The sequence below is a fragment of the Sparus aurata genome, chromosome 18 (assembly GCF_900880675.1).
Source record: "Sparus aurata chromosome 18, fSpaAur1.1, whole genome shotgun sequence".
Taxonomy (NCBI): domain Eukaryota; kingdom Metazoa; phylum Chordata; class Actinopteri; order Spariformes; family Sparidae; genus Sparus; species Sparus aurata.
The window spans coordinates 31526800-31543037 of NC_044204.1; the positions used below are offsets into that span (position 1 = coordinate 31526800).

Below are 16238 nucleotides of genomic sequence, written 5' to 3' on the forward strand. Positions count from 1 at the left end.
TGGAGACAAAACTACAACACACAAAACAGCTCAAATTGTGACTGTATGCAGGGAGGGAGGCATGTAGGCTTTGTTAAACTCAATGGGCAGACTCTATAGTGCATGAAGAGGAAATTAGTCATAAAGTTTGCTCATCTATTGTCACTAAAAAGCTCAAATTTTGCAGAAGAATTAGTAGCAAACCCCCTGAAATAGCAGCGTTAACAGTTCAACTGCATGCAGTGCACAGACACGGCCCTTGTGTTAATGTTTAGCCCGCTTCCACTTATCAACCAAAACTGTCCAGAGGGCTGATATGAAAATGAGCAGGAAGAAAAAGGGGAAGTAAGCGGAGTCGATTCCTCTCTGTGGGTGGGTTTAAGTTTCTTGCATCACTGACTAACACACATTCTATGGAAGGCGAGCGACTGAGGCAAAGGTTCATGTGCCACCGCTTCAAGCCTCAACAGCATCACAGTGGTCAGACTGATGCTCGACTCTTTTGGGTGTCTGGGTAAGTGTCAAAGCTTCTTGGATGTAGGCTGTGAGGTCAAGATGTATTTATAGACATTTGTTCAGATGTATTTAAATCAAGCTGTGTGAATGCATTTGATGGACAAAGTAGTAGTGAGTGTTCTGTTGAGTCGTGCATGTACTGAACTGAAACCTGTGTTTTTTTTCATGTATGCAAATTTTGAAAGAAGTGTGTACTCCCTACACAAAAAACTACACACACAAGTCAAATCATAGCGACTTTATCTGCTAAAATGCAAAGTTTGGTTGACTTTGTTGTGTTCTGTTGCGCTTGTCGTTATGTATTCTAACCCATCGTGCAGCCCCACAGTGGTTTTGATGTGCGGTGGGGTTATAATCTGATAGCTTCTTGTGGTATCCTTTATTATCTGCACATCACAAACGCTGTCGGCGTGTGAATCATGCGAGCACTTTGATACAAACATTTCCCTGAGATGCATCTGAGGAAATGGTGATGACTATGTGTGAAAAAAATTGACATCCACAATGTTAAATCGATTTGAATTAGCAATTCTTCCATCAATATCTTAGTCGCTCTCTTTCTCACAGACGCACACACGCTTTCTTGACCCTTTTATCTGTCAGGAAACGCCAGGAAAAAGAGCATCTTGACAGGTTCCTGTTCAGCCAAGTCCTTCACGATAGGGTTATGTTTGCTGTGTCATACATAGCGAAAGTCACGCAACAGACGAAATACATGAACTTTATCCTACTGCACAAGTTCATTAGTCACAACTTATTAGATTTCATTTTTTAAACATGTTGCACCGCCTTGCGAAGATCAGAAATGGTGACGACATATTCAAATTTATTCTATCTTGAGATTCTGTGAGTTTAAAAGGGCAATTTTAAGAACACATGAATGAAAAGTTGCCCTCTGTTTCATTATGAATGTATCGTTTAATAGGGCCCGACTTCTTAGAAAAACAGACTGAAATGTAAAGATATAGAATACAGAATTTCACAATTCAGGAACAGAACAGCAGCTGTGAGAATAAGCCTTAGAAAGTGAGAAAACCAACTCTGCAAAGTGTCAGAGTGCTGCTGCGCCGTGCAGAGACCAGAGGCCCGTTCTGCAGGTTCAGACTCGTACATTGTCAGGATTGTGTGCAGATCGCAGAAGGTTTGAGAAGAATATCTACATGTGAGAGCGAGATAATGTCAGGTAGAAGAGCCGCACTGGGTTTCTTCTCCCTTCATGTTGCAGTACAACACTGATGCAACTTCCCTATGAGTTTGTCTGTGTCAGCCACCGTGAGTCAACTCCCTTCAAAAAAAAATACCCCCCCAAAAAAAGTCTTTTTTGGCAGCCATGACACAGTGAAACACAGACGAGCAGCTTCAGTCGACCGGCTCTAATAACCAGAGAGTAAAGAGAGAGGGGACGGTACGTCAGTCTTTTCGTCACGGTCAGCGGCAGACAGGAGTTTATTGACCTCTGCTCAACTTAGTGATGTGAGAAATGATTTGGTGGCGACGAATGAGGAATGAATAAACAACGTTTCACAGAATAGGGAACAATGCTGTCTGCTCATGACAGCACAAACAAAAAAACAATAGGTATATAGTCGGTCTGACGTGTAGAAATCTCTCACTCCTGGTTAGCGAGGGAGTGACAGAAGCTTTCTGGTGGCGTTACAGTTGAGATGATAGAAGGAAGTGCTCACAGGCTGAAAATAGGCCGAGCTGAAGTGCAAACACATCTGACAGAGACTAACAGGCAATGAGCGTTCAGCTGTGTGACGAGGGTGAGTTGAAGCATCTGACAGTTTGTGTTTACCTGGAAATATGACGCCTTGACTTCCTACCTCCGGTCATTGAGTGCTTTTGTTGTGTTTTAGAGATTAATACGTGGTTTTCAGATGTCAAAGCAGAGTATTAGCTGCTGGGAAGTACTTCTTCTGTGGTTAGTGCTTTGAGGGTAAAAGTGGTGGTACGATGTGATGCAAGTTTTAGCTCGACTGGTTTGTCTGTTGGTGTTAAAGTCAGCTGTGGATTGTAACTGAGTACATTTACTCAAGTGAAACTTTTAGATACTTGTACTTTACTTGACTATTTCCATCTTCTGCAACTTTAAAAGTCCATTTTACTTCATGTTGGAGGTAAATATTGTACTTCTTTCTCTACTACATCTATATGATAACTTTAGTTAGTTACTTTTGCTGATAACATGCTGCATCAGTGTCAAAAGTGCATTTTTAGAGTAATTTTTAAAAAAAATTTAATACACAGATTCATTTTCACATGTACGCTTTACTTTTATTTGTACGATTGATACTTCAGTAGTTTTAACAGTGGGTATAACAGGATTACCCAAAACTCATACTTGAGTAAAAGTAACGATACTGTAGTAAGAATGAAAGTCACCAAGATAATTACATTGAATGTAACCAAGTATCAGAAGTAATTTTCTTCCTGCACTGCCAGTTAATTCTACAATTCTCTCATATTACTGATGTTATAACGTGTTTACAGTGTCTATAGCTACAGTTTTAGGAGTGAGGGCATATTTCTGTACACGTTATTCGCATCCATTAACAGATATTAGTGTTAATTTGCTCCACTCCACTGTCATCTACTTATTGTGTCAGTAGGGGTTTTGTCTTGTTTTGACAGTTCAGCATTAGTGCTGAGCAGTGGCTGAAAAAAACGACACAAAAAGCTGTCAAAAACTACAAATAAAGGACAGCTTTTGCAGGTAAAATGTAATTATGAACGTGGCCTCGTGACGATGAGATCGTTGGAGTTCACCAGTAGTTGATGTCGTTTGGATACGCACCAAAGACCCAAGAACACACACCTACACGTGGTACATGAACTAGGTTATTGTATTCATAATCAGGTTGCTGCATCCTACAAATAGCCTTTAAAACCAGGTTAAAACAAAAAAAAAAGTAGGTGTGATGTGTAACACCAAAGTAAAAGACCCAAAAAAAAAGCAACCGACTTCGTGTTACCCGATGCAACTTTTGCTTCCCAACCATCACGTCAGGGAGACGTAGCGTAGAGGAGAGTCGGTGGACACACTCGTCCAACTCGACAGAGGCGACGTGACGATGGCGAGGATAGCTGAGGGGAACAGATGTGCCACAGGAAGTGGGGAAGGGGGATTTTGGAAACAGAGGATGTTACTGGCAGTAAAAGCAGGGCTTATGCAAACTACAGCTAATCACACGCTGATATGTGCCGGCGCTCATGTTGCCTCTCTCTTAATCTCTCTTCCCAGATCTAAACTCTCACTGGCGATAGCGCCAACCGCTCCGACTCCATGAAGTGTAAACTGTAAAATACTGTGAGAATACGCTTTTCAAAGGAAGTCAAAACACTGAATACTAATTGCGTGCAAAAGGCTGCCTCGTACTCGTTGCTGAACTCAGCACAGTGGTCTTGGGTGAGACTGTCACAGCTCTCGACGAAGTGTTGACCATTTGGGTCGAGGTGTGAACGCGTCATTTGATGAAACAGCCTGTTTCTGATACTATACAAGTGTTCATTACTTCCTTGTTCCCACTTAGATTAATCCTGGCTGAATCATGTCAGACAGCATACTGGAAGAAATCTTCATTAAACGATCCCAGCAGAAGAAGAAGACCTCCCCTCTGAACTACAAGGAGAGATGGTTCGTGCTCACCCAGGAAAAGATTGCCTACTATGATTACGATCCTGACAAAGGGGTACGTAGGTTCGTCTGGGATTAACGTTTTGCTGGTGACCTTATGAGAACTGTGCTGCTATATTTGTCTGGAGTTACCTGACTATTTCCCCATCTGTTAAGCAGAAGCGAAAAGGTCTGAGAGGATCGGTCGACCTCGAGAAGATCAAGTGCGTTGAGACGGTGCAGCCGGAGCCCAACGCCCCGCAGGAGCGCATGTTTGCATTCCAGGTAAACGCTTTTGTCAATGTACACGTCTAAAAGAGAAGGTCAACGACAAACCTTGAACAACAATGTGTACGACTTCAGCCACCTTGTGCTCTTACTGGTCCAAAATCATGATCCTCTCTGCTGCTTCTCATTTTGGAAAGGGAGACACATTCTCCTCTATCAGAATATCACTCACTGCAGTTCTTATACTGAAACATGGGAGGATATTTCTTGTGTTCAGTCAAAAACCACGTAGAAGCTTGCAAGAAGTAACACACAGGTGGCTCCGTAACAGCGGGTGTCCTTCTCGGCAGACAAAAATCATCCAGTCCTCCGATAGTTGATAATGTGAAAGTCCATTGTTAAGAAGTGAAACCGTCTCTCACACTCGGATGTACTGGGGACTTTCAGTGACTGTGCAGGTGTTAGATTTGCACTCGTGTTAACTCAGACGGCAAGGTAGCGTGAAAAATGTGTCCGTCTGTCACCTTACACACAAGTAACAACATTTAAACAGCATCTCTGCATTTTCTAAAACAACTGGAGAAGATGGGAACTTGTTTTAAAACGTAAATAGAAGATTTAAAGTGATTCCGTGGGCCATGGAAGGCCCTTTATCCAGAACTGATTTGACGTGTGCTCAGGAGGTGGTGCGGCTAACACTTTTAGCTTAGCGGCTGCTGTAAAGATTAGCCTTAAAAAGGGCAGGAATATCATCTTGTTTTCAAATCAATTTCAGAAATAAGGGCTTCCAGAGACTGATTATGCCGGGCAAGCTGTGTGGAGCGGCTTTATGTTGTTCTAGGTTTTCTAACATTTTTAAGCAAGTCAGCTTCTACTTCGCCGTGAAGCTCCAGAAATGTTTTTAGTAGGGCAAAACCAACCCACCCAACTCTGCAGTGTCATAGGGTTGAGTTGAAAATACACACACATTTTTGGGTGAACAGTTCCTTTAAGAAATAGAAAAGCAATGTCTTTGACCAAAAACAACTCATCTGTATTCGCTCTTCCATTTTTGCCACAGATCATTTACGATGAGGGGCCGCTGTACATCTTTGCAAAGAGCGAAGACATTCGGAATCAGTGGATAAAGAAGCTGAAAGAAAGTAAGTGCATGCGTAGAAATATTCATACATGTATCTGGTGTTTGTGTGTCTTGTCCTTCACAGTATGTCATGAGCAATATTAGATCATATCCTAACTTCGTCCGCTGCCTGCCTGCACAACAGGAGAGCTGGGAGCATATGCAAATGAAAGTGTTGATATAATGGAAATGTCCTGTGTGCGTGCGTGCGTGCGTGCGTGTATGTGTGTGTGTGTGTGTGTGTGTGTGTGTCCGTTCTTGTGCACAGTGGTTAGCTTCAACAAGGACCTCTTGCAGAAGTACCATCCTTGTTACTGGATGGATGGGGTGTGGCTGTGCTGCCAGCAGGAAGTCAAACAGGCCATGGGTTGCAAAGTGCTGGATAATAAAAATGGTAAGAACAAGACTCCCTTTGGTCTGAAATCGGAAACAATCAACAACCAGACCTCAGCCTATGACTAAATAATTCCATTTATATACTAACAGGATTTACATCTAAACCATCACGGCGAAGGGGATCCAGGAAACCTCTCCCTCCCACCCCAACAGAGGTACATACAGCCCCTTTAGAATAACATTCACAGACTACAGATTTGTTTTAATAAAACATCCACCAACTTGTTTTATTTCAGGAGAAGCCTGTTCGGCCTTTACCTCCACAGCCACCTGAGCCGGCAGCTCCCTCTGTGGGCATGACTGTTATAGCAGAGTATCCTTACACACCGATGACGCCTCAAGACCTGGAGCTGAGGAAGGATGAAGAGTACACCATCCTGGAGATGTCCGATCCCAACTGGTGGAGAGCCAGAGACAAATACGGGTGAGATGAAACATGATCTACTCATTTTCAATGGCTGCACTTAATCGTATGACGCTCTGGTGTGAATCTACAGAAGATCCCACGTGTAGATGAGGAAAAAGTCTGAAAAAATTGCTGTCCAAAGTAAAATGCTTGCAAAAGGGCAAATTGATTGATTACCTGTGAATGAAAGGTGCTTAAAGTGGAGGATCACTTGGGCGAAAATAGTTTAGAAACTAGCCCAAAGTCACAGTCACATTGCCTCAATGGGCTTTACAATCTGGACTGTGAACAACATCAACTGTCCTTTGACCCTCGATTAAAGTAAGGAAACAAAAAACAGACCTTGTAGCAATGGAAGAAACCTCAGGCCACAGGGGGCCGACAGACATGTAATAATTCAATTCACTTCAAAGTGTTGATTGTCATGTGCACAGTAAAGAAACATGTTCTCAATTCTGCAATACAATTCTTCCTTTGCTGTCCACAGAATGCCAACAATGTAATAAAGAAATATATACAACCGAAATACACAATATACAAAGTAAAGCACTTTTAAAGCACTTTTACACACATGTGATAAATAAGAAATGCAGCAGCAACAACAATAATGATAATAAAACCGTGCAAATCTGAAATCTCTTATGCATGTGCAAGAATGTAATCAGTCGGGACAGTTATGAGAGAGATTAAACTCCTATCTGCTGTTTATTTCAAGATGGCGACACACGAGTGGCAGCTAGTTATATTTTAGTGTTTTTCAGTGGTTTAGTGTGTTTTTGTAGTTTTTCGAGTCTTTTTCTCCACTAGTCTCAGTAGGAAGTGTGCGCATATGGATGTACAACTCCTGAGACTATGCATTTGTATTTTTAAGTCTATTTGTTTAATGTCTGTACTTGTTGTATGTCTGTCTACCAGCTAATGTCACAAGTGAATTTCCCCGATGTGGTATGAGTTAAAGTCTAAAGTCTAAAAGTCTTTCGGAGTCTGATGGCAGTTGGGAAGAAAGAGTTCTTTAGTCTGGTGGTCTTGGACTTAACACTTCGGTTTCTCCGGGCTGAGGGTAGGAGTGTGAACAGTCCGTGCTGGGGGTGGGTGGGGTCTTTGAGGATGGAGGCAGCTCTCCTGGGGACTCTGCGGTGGAAGATGATCTCACATTTACACAACAGAACAACAAAATTACGACTAAGTGGTGCCCGAGCCACACGACTTCCTCTCCGCTATGGTGGCCTAGAAGAGCACAAGGCCACACGGGACAATTGGCAAAGAAAAACATCAGAATGTTTAAAAAATAAGTATGATGTAAGAAGATTGTGAAGCAGAAGACCTGGCCAAGATGCACATTTGTCTTTTCAATTGAATGTTTGCATGTAGAGATAAATAATAAATACAATATGTGTTGTTTTCTTTCGCAGGGCGGAAGGATATATACCTAGTAATTACGTTGTGGAAGCAGAAAATGGGCTAGAAAGATTTGAGTGAGTATGGGCACTATTGTTACGACTATCTTTAAGTTAGCAGGTCAATACTTAAAGGGAAAGTTCCTTGTTTGTACATGATTGTGTCACTGAATGCAGAAGCACTATAAACTAATATATCCACGTCTATTTTGGCAGCTGGTATTGTAAGAATATGAACCGGAGCCAGGCAGAAAAGCTGTTAAAGACCGAGGTAAAACCAACAGCTTCGACATGTTTTTAATACGATTTAACTCGACTAAGTTTGATCTGAAACGTTTGAAATATGCACGTTTTTGTTGTTTTCCCAGAACAAAGATGGAGGCTTCTTGGTACGGGACTCGAGCAAGGCCGGGAAATACACCGTGTCTTTGTTCACGAAAGGCGGCGCGTGAGTAAGCTCTGTGGTGTGAAACGCTGCTGCACGACGCCGCACCATTTGTGTGGCTGCTGCATCCACTGCAGCTCCGGCCATGTGTGAACGTATCAAAAGAAGAACTGTTTGTAATGAAAGCGGAAACAGTGGGCCACAGAGGGAGAGAGATGTAAATTATTCATGCAAATCCGGGACTAATCTCCCCCGCAGAACTTATCCATCGCAGGGGCTGTAAGACTGCGCTGCATTATGGATAGCTGAGAAGATATAAGTCACTCATGCATACACGATAGGTTCCTGTGTCGATGAAAACCTGTTGACTAAATCTGCTTTAAGTCGCTCTCGCTGTTCTCTCCTCAGGGAAACAGGTGGAAGCTGCAGACATTATAACATCTGCACCACCCCGTCGGGACAGTTTTACCTGGCGGAGAAGCACAATTTCAGCTCCATCCCGGAGCTCATCAACTACCACCAGCACAACGCAGCAGGTTAATACAGCGGCAGGATGTTCGAAAATGGAAACAGTCAGAGTTTATTCATCAAAAATGTCTTCACAAGTAGATGTTTTTGTTGTCTCCATCACTAGGTATGGTTAGCAGGCTGAAATACATTGTCACCAACCGGGCACGGCCGCCATCAACAGCAGGACTCGGATATGGTACGAGTCAGAATTACTCTTGTTCATATAGTGTTTGGTGTCCAACCTCAAGGTGACTGATCAGACGGGTTAGTGTGTGCAATTTATGAACCACCAATAGAGCGGTGAAGGGATGACGTGTGTTTGTTGGCTCACCCGGACGTTTCCCTCGACAGAAAGCCTACTGGATATTTGAATTGGATTTCAGATTATCGCCATCAATAAGCAATGCAAACACAAGTTTATGATACTAATCTTCACGGATGAGCACCACTTTTGTGATTTTTAAGTTAAATCGCTAGAAGTAAAAAGCCAATGTGAGGCTGTAAACAGGCGACACTGCGGTGTGCGAATTAAATCAACCACTACTAAATGTCTTACTGCACAATTATTATGCATGTTTGCTATAAACTGTTCAATCTACAGGTTGTGACGTTAGACGTAGAATACTTTGTAACTAAAGTCTGGACTGAGACGTTTAATGTTCATGACAACATCTGTCGTCTCTTTTAGCCACTTTAGCCTCTATGTTTAAGACAGGTGAGTGCTTTATAATCGAACTGTGGGACATTTAATTATGTATTTTATGTCGTAGAACAAAACACATAAATATCATTAGCCTGTGGTCACTACAGACCTTATTTCAGGCATTTAACCGAAAACCCGTTGAAAAAAACTATTGATTTTGAGACGAAGGAGCCAGAATTGCAAAAACGCTAATCAATTTCCAGGTTTTAGGACTCATTAATACATCACTGTATTATCTGATATTACTATATGGACATTGAATGTATTAAAATAATGACGAAGCTGCTGCAAGTGATATTTTCTCATTCAAATAAGTGTTAAATAGTTCTGTATTCCAACACTAATCACTGTCTTGGTCAGTCTCCCGCCCACTGCTCATGCAGTTAAAGAGAAATTAGATGTTTTGGTATCCTTGCCCGCTTTATCCAATCAGGACAGAGAATTCCATAAAGAGGCGGTCCCGTCTGCTTGTGAATGTGCACGATCCTCCTGTTTGCTGCTATATGTCTGGCAATGGACAGGAAGTTGGCTAAAACAAGCAGATTTAAATGTCCCAACAGCACATTCATTATGACGTCCGAGCATAGGCGGCTATCTTAGATTAGCATAAAGATATTAAGGGGAAACTGCTAGCTAACTTGTTAAATATAATACAAGGAACTTTGAACTGGTTATGCAACATTCTCACTTCATCTCGATGCTTCTGCATGACCTACAAAAGCAAACAAAAACCAACTACCAGATATATTTATACTTTATTATCCTCGATGCCTGTCAAATTAGAACTGTTTTCAGGGGGAAGTGCTGAGAATGACGTGAGCATGACTTTCTAAAATAAACGGAAGCTCGAGCCAGATCGAGATCTTTACAGCAGCAGGCGGTGGTGCCGGTACTACGTTTGTCCACAGGGGCCGCCAGAGCCAACAAAAAACAAAATTAAAGTTCCTTGTAGAAGCTTAGATTAGTGATCTTTAGACGTGCTGGACCTTCGGACACAGTTCAGCTACCTGTTTACCTCGTTCCCAGTCCTTATGCTAGACCAAACAGCTTGTGGTCTCGGAAAGAAAGCTATCAAACTATTCCTTTAATGTGGATACCACAAGTATTAACGTGCCTCCTCATTCTCTCCTGTTTTCTCCAGGTGTCTGGGAGATCGACCCCCGTCACCTCACCTTCATCAAGGAGCTGGGCACCGGTCAGTTCGGAGTGGTGAAGTACGGGAAGTGGCAGGGCCAGCACGACGTGGCCATTAAGATGATTAAAGAGGGCTCCATGTCTGAAGAGGAGTTCATCGAAGAAGCCAAAATCATGATGTAAGCGTAACAAAAAACGAGTCCGAATTCAGCCTGAGTTGATGTATAGCTGGAAACGATATTGAGGATTTTGTGCTTCAGAGTAATGAAACGCTGAACAAGACTGTAGCTTCTGTAACTCATGGCGTCCGTCTCCTTTTTGCTCAAACCAGGAAGCTTCGCCACGAGAACCTGGTCCAGCTGTACGGCGTGTGCACCAAACAAAGGCCCATTTATATAGTGACCGAGTTCCTCTCCAACGGCTGCCTGCTGACGTACCTCAGGGAGGGCCTGAAGCAGCACCCGACCCCTGTCCAGCTCCTAGAGATGTGTAAAGACGTCTCTGAAGGCATGGCCTACCTTGAGACTCAGCAGTACATCCACAGAGACCTGGTGAGAGACGCAGTGCCAACACATATCCCAGTACATTTCTTTATCCTCGTATCTTGTCATGTTTAACATACCGGGATTTGTTATTCAAGGGTAACAGCGAATGTTTAATGATTACACCTAAATCCAGAGTTTTGTTTGGTTTGTCTTCAGGCTGCCAGGAACTGTTTAGTAGACGGCAACGGCACCATCAAAGTGACTGACTTTGGACTTTCGAGGTAAAATTCTTCACATGCCTTTACGAAAATCAGTGTATTAGCTCCCACTTCACCAAATACAAACGTCAAGCGATACTTACAAACAGGCCTGGGATCTAAAGGAACACGTGTAATGGCATGTTAAAGGTACAGAAAAGAATATGTAGTTAGATTACAAGTACATGAGGTAAATAAGGGGATGAGAAAAGAATTATGATTTGAAAATAAAGAATTGATTAGTACACAACATCAATCTGGTCTTGAGAAAAAAACAAATACACAGTATTGTGTATCAAGATCAGATAAAAGTCATCTGATTGATATTTCTTGTCTTAAATTGCCTGTGTTTCATATTGAGATAAGGTTACTGAGTTCTTTTTTTAAACAGGTAATTGATAGCTGTATCGGAATACATTTCTAAAGTAACCTTACTAACCCTAAACTAATAAGTATCTGATAATGTTATAATGATTCAACACTCACTGGGGCCATCGTTTCCTCACGATGAGTACTTTTAACTTTGATACTTTAAGTATAATAGTTGGCTAAACTTCTGACCTTCTGAACTTTTTTGCACTGTGGTATTTGTCCTTTTTAGAGTTATCAATAAACAATCTGAACACTTCTTCCCGCTGCCGCAGGTATGTCTTAGATGACGAGTACACAAGCTCAGCAGGTTCCAAGTTTCCTGTGCGCTGGTCGCCTCCTGAGGTTCTCCTCTACTGCAAGTTCAGCAGCAAGTCAGACATATGGGCGTACGGTGAGTGAACACAACGACCAGCATGTGTTTTTTCAATTTCCCGCCTGCTTTCCTGATCTGTTGCAAGTGTAATCTTTGGTTCCAGCATCATACGTATGTTTTATATCATTAACTGATTCTTTATATACTCAGGGGTTCTTATGTGGGAGGTGTACACTTTGGGACGGCTTCCGTATGAACGCCTCAACAACACGGAAATAGTGGAGCAGGTGTCCAGGGGCCTGCGCCTCTACCGCCCCCAGCTGGCCAACGAAAAGGTCTACAGCATTATGACGAGCTGTTGGTTTGATGTAAGTAGATTTTGGGTGGTGTTGTGGGTCTATGCATTTGTTTTTCTGCTCGCCTACCTCAAAACCTCGCTTTGTTTCTGTTTTCAGAAAGCAGACGAGAGACCCACCTTTGAGCAGCTGGCAGTAACTGTCCAGGACGTGCTGTACGACCTCCAGTAGATCTCAAGATGTCACACACAGAAACAGTCCACTCTGATCTCTACTGATCCTTGTATGTCCCAGGAAAACCACAGTCACACTGAGGTCCTCTGTTATGTGAATATGTGAACTGTAAATGTCACTATAATTCATTCATTAGAAAGCCTTTTTAATCACATTATTGGAAGTACAGTCCTGCAGCCTAGAATTTAAAATGTGTATATTTTATTGAAGGTAATTGGATTATCTGTCTTTATTTTATTGTGTTGTGTTGTGTGGGATCATTGTGAAATGTAGACACCTTTGCATGTGGAAACAAGCTTTGTGAAAAGGTATGTGTTGCACAAATAAAAGCCAAGTATAACAGGCTTGGAAGTGACTGAAACGTTATATATAAAACGAAAATAATGTCTGATAGAGCTGTTGTTTTCACGTAATAATATAATATCAACTGTTTTAAATGAAGTAATATCATTGTATACATCGGTAGTAGCTTTATTTGTTCAAAGGATCAACGACTTTTTTAAATAAACTTTATTTCACTTAACAACAACAGAGGAACATAATTAAAAAAAAATATGAGGAAAAGCAAAGTCATACAGAAGAAGCAAGAAAAATAGGATCAAAACACCAAAATAAAAAAATAAAAATGAGTTCATGACAATAAATTAATTAAAAAACATTAAACAGTCATTGTTTTGATGGCTTTTTTTGTTTTGCAGAAAACATTGACATGAATATTTCCATGTCTTTCATTAATACAAAGAATTTAGGGGGGATTAATAAGCTTGCTGCTGTAATCATAACAACCAAATAAAATACTTCTACAGTTTAAAGCCAAATTTGAGACAATTTTGTTAACAACTAGAAAAATTTGCATTTCCTACGAAAATACAGTGTGAATGCTGAAGACTGAAGCGAAATCTGCTGAACGTACTGCCGAAAATGCATAAAACTATAGGCTGAATGGTCGGGATTTTGCAGAAAAAGCAGAATTTTCCAACAGCTGCTGAGGCAGAAAGGCTTGAAAGCAATAGGTTTAATGGGCTAACAAAGTTGAACATTTTGATAGCTGAACAGTTTCTCTAGCTGAACATGAAGTTGTATTCTTGAAGGAGTTGAAAAGGCAGAAACATGAATATCTAAAAAGACTAAAAAGCTGTAGAGTAACAGGGCTGAAAGAGCTTAAAAAGGTGAAAGAAGGCAAAAAAGGTGAAAAGTTGAAGGCTGACGAGGACCGAAAAAGTAAAAAAGTAAACTGACAACTGTAATAGACAGAATTTCAATGTATGTAATACGATTTTTTTTTTTCTCTGACTCATTTTCAATATGGCTGTTTTTTAAAAACTCTATTAAAATATATAATTACAAAGAACAAGGCACATCAAAGCACATACAAAACAAAAGAAAAAAACAGACAAAACAAAACAATGTAATTAAACTAGCAAAACTAGCAAATTAATAAAGTCATATGAATTATAAATATCATACAAACTTAAATCCATAAATAAGATGTTCTTCACAAGAATTAAAGGCTGATACATTTAGCCTTATGTATGACTCTGGTATGACGGTGTATGTCGTCAGAAAAACGCGCTCTGTGATTGGTCAGGCTACTTCCTATTTCCTGTCATCCATCCATACCGCACGTGAAGGTCAGCAATAGAGCCGTCAGGCTTTCCGAATTAGACAAATATTGCTCTTACGACCTCGTTTTAGCGAAACATGGACGGCCAGGGAGCGACAGCTGACCCTCAGCTTCAGCAGTTTATCGAGGTCGAGACTCAAAAACAAAGATTTCAGCAGCTGGTGCATCAAATGACGGAGGTCTGCTGGGTAAGTGCAGCTTTAAGCTAGCAGTGGAGCCCTGCAGTATGCTTTTTATATAGACTCTATAGCTAGCCTGCCTGACACTGATCAAAACAAGCTGCATATTCTTGTTTTACATGCTGTGTTCATATTACAATATGCAGAGGTAAACTATTAGCCTCATGTCCGAACTGTTAGCAACAGGACTTGGTATGGATTTGGTCACATAACGTTCCTGAAGCAATAATGGCAAACGGTTTTTTTTATTCTTAGAAGCAGCAGGTTGTATTCTAAGTTGTCTTTGTGGTCCTCCAGATGTCCTCTCTCTGTCTGGAACACTTAATTGTTTGCGGAACCATTGTTAAAGTCCAATATTTCCCTGGACTGCAAGGGCCGCTACACCGACCAGCTGCTGCTAGTTCACGTTAGCGCTGCGGACAAGAAGAGCAAAGCGCAGCATCAGTGTGGAGAAATGGGATTTAAATGTTGGTTTCGGCCATGTCAAAAACTTTATTTCACTGTACTGAAAGTAGACCTCTGTGAGATGACGCTGAAACCTCTGAGGAGGCAGCCTGCTGCTGTAAAATGGCTATAAAGTCCGGCTTTAACTTCCCTCTCTAATGTTGGCAGTTGTTACCTGATGACGACATAACTCAGAGTGCTGATGTCACAGCTAAGGCAAGGCCACGCGCAGCTGACATATAACCCCCAGGATGACGTTATTTCAAAGTGTAAACATAGTTTAATATGTTTGTTTACTGTTTGGAAATCAACACTGTCACTAATGTTATGTCAGGAAGCATGAAGCCTTTTTCCACTGGTTAGGGAATTATGGAATGAAAGGTTTGAAGGTCGAACCAATGAGTTATAAAAGTCTAAATTATGAGAAGTTAAACATAATATGTTAAAATTGTGTGATATAAAGTTTAACCTACGAGGTTAAAAAAAATTAATTTAAATATCAAAATTATGAGATAAAGGCAAAATTTTGAGCCTTTTACTTTTTTACCTCGCAATTGTGACTTTTTATCTCAGAATTTTGATTTTTTTATCTCGCAATTGTGACTTTTCATCTCAGAATTTTGACTTTTACCTCACAGTTTGACTTTATATCTCACAATTTTGACTATATCTCACAATTTTGAACTATGAGATTTAAAAAGTAAGTAAATTAAATGTCAGAATTGTGAGATAAAGTAAAAATTGTGAGATCAAAAAAGGCAGAAGGTGAGAAAAAAAAGGCAAGATTGTGAGGAAAATGCATTTTCAGAAGGAAAAAGTAACAAGTTTTCACATATCTCTGTAATGGAAATCAACCACTTGTTGTCTCCCCTGAAGTGTCTGTGCTCAATGTGGTGCTCTACTTGTATTATCTGTTGCATTTCCCCTAAATTATTCTGTTTTTGTCTTCAGGAGAAATGTATGGACAAACCCGGGCCAAAAATGGACTCGAGGACAGAAATGTGCTTCGTTAACTGTGTGGAGCGGTTTATTGACACCAGCCAATTCATCCTGAACAGACTGGAACAGACTCAGAGGAGCAGGGGTTCATTCTCTGAGACCATGTCAGACTGAAAACTGTCTCTGAAATAACTGATGAGACACATGCACTCAGCCCCGGGTCTGTGAGGAAGCTGTTCGGTCCTGACAGCTGACTGTATGTTGCTGAACAGTCCCTTCAACTGGAATAAGGAACATCATCAAGTGTTACTTTTGATACAAGTGCCTGAGATTAACACCATGTATGGACTCATGCAAAAGTCTAAGGTTTTATTCGTCCTCCACTTATCAGGTTATGAGTGTTGCAAAGATTGTGGTTTGTCATTTGAAGCAACTTCATGTTGGTTTTGTTTGTCAAGTCATGAAATTGTTGTCAGTTCAGTGTTCAGACTGATGTTGAAAGTGTTTCACATCCACTGCTGTGACTAACGGGTTATGTGCGGGAGGCTGCAGGAAGATGGAGGCACCTGAGATGTTCAGCTTGACGGCGAAAGAAGACTTCACCGCCACACTCTGCTGTAATTTAAGAGAACTAACAATGTTTTGACAGAAGAGACACAAGGTTCTGGACTGTACATATGCAATAAACAAAATGCCAAATAAGTC

At 41.2% G+C, this 16238-nt stretch overlaps 2 protein-coding genes across 3 annotated transcripts; both read left to right on the plus strand.

The window, feature by feature from the left end:
• The first annotated feature begins 356 nt into the window (after positions 1-356).
• Positions 357-12728, plus strand: btk (Bruton agammaglobulinemia tyrosine kinase). 2 transcript variants are annotated; one of them, XM_030396708.1, is made up of 18 exons: positions 357-493; positions 4029-4187; positions 4292-4396; positions 5400-5481; positions 5728-5853; positions 5946-6010; positions 6092-6279; positions 7674-7736; positions 7875-7929; positions 8027-8106; positions 8452-8579; positions 8678-8749; positions 10398-10569; positions 10722-10941; positions 11092-11156; positions 11777-11895; positions 12028-12185; positions 12273-12728. In XM_030396708.1, exons 2-18 carry the CDS (start codon positions 4047-4049, stop codon positions 12342-12344), a joined length of 1911 nt encoding a protein of 636 aa, XP_030252568.1. In that variant the 5' UTR covers positions 357-493; positions 4029-4046; the 3' UTR covers positions 12345-12728. The 2 variants fall into 2 exon arrangements, with proteins under 2 accessions (XP_030252568.1, XP_030252569.1); XM_030396709.1 differs by lacking the exon at positions 357-493 and adding an exon at positions 2121-2261.
• Positions 12729-13916: 1188 nt separating this feature from the next.
• On the plus strand, positions 13917-16235 carry timm8a (translocase of inner mitochondrial membrane 8 homolog A (yeast)). The gene is made up of 2 exons (XM_030395607.1): positions 13917-14159; positions 15546-16235. Exons 1-2 carry the CDS (start codon positions 14049-14051, stop codon positions 15705-15707), a joined length of 273 nt encoding a protein of 90 aa, XP_030251467.1. The 5' UTR covers positions 13917-14048; the 3' UTR covers positions 15708-16235.
• The last annotated feature ends 3 nt before the right edge of the window (positions 16236-16238 follow it).

What these genes read in the sequence shown, in the direction of transcription:
- btk (XM_030396708.1), top strand. Translation starts at nt 4,047, where the DNA reads ATGTCAGACAGCATACTGGAAGAAATCTTCATTAAACGATCCCAGCAG. An exon ending in CCACCAGCACAACGCAGCAG is followed by an intron (nt 8,580 to 8,677) that starts GTTAATACAGCG and finishes CTCCATCACTAG; the next exon opens with GTATGGTTAGCAGGCTGAAA. An exon ending in AGTACATCCACAGAGACCTG is followed by an intron (nt 10,942 to 11,091) that starts GTGAGAGACGCA and finishes GTTTGTCTTCAG; the next exon opens with GCTGCCAGGAACTGTTTAGT.
- timm8a (XM_030395607.1), top strand. Translation starts at nt 14,049, where the DNA reads ATGGACGGCCAGGGAGCGACAGCTGACCCTCAGCTTCAGCAGTTTATC. An exon ending in AAATGACGGAGGTCTGCTGG is followed by an intron (nt 14,160 to 15,545) that starts GTAAGTGCAGCT and finishes TTTTGTCTTCAG; the next exon opens with GAGAAATGTATGGACAAACC.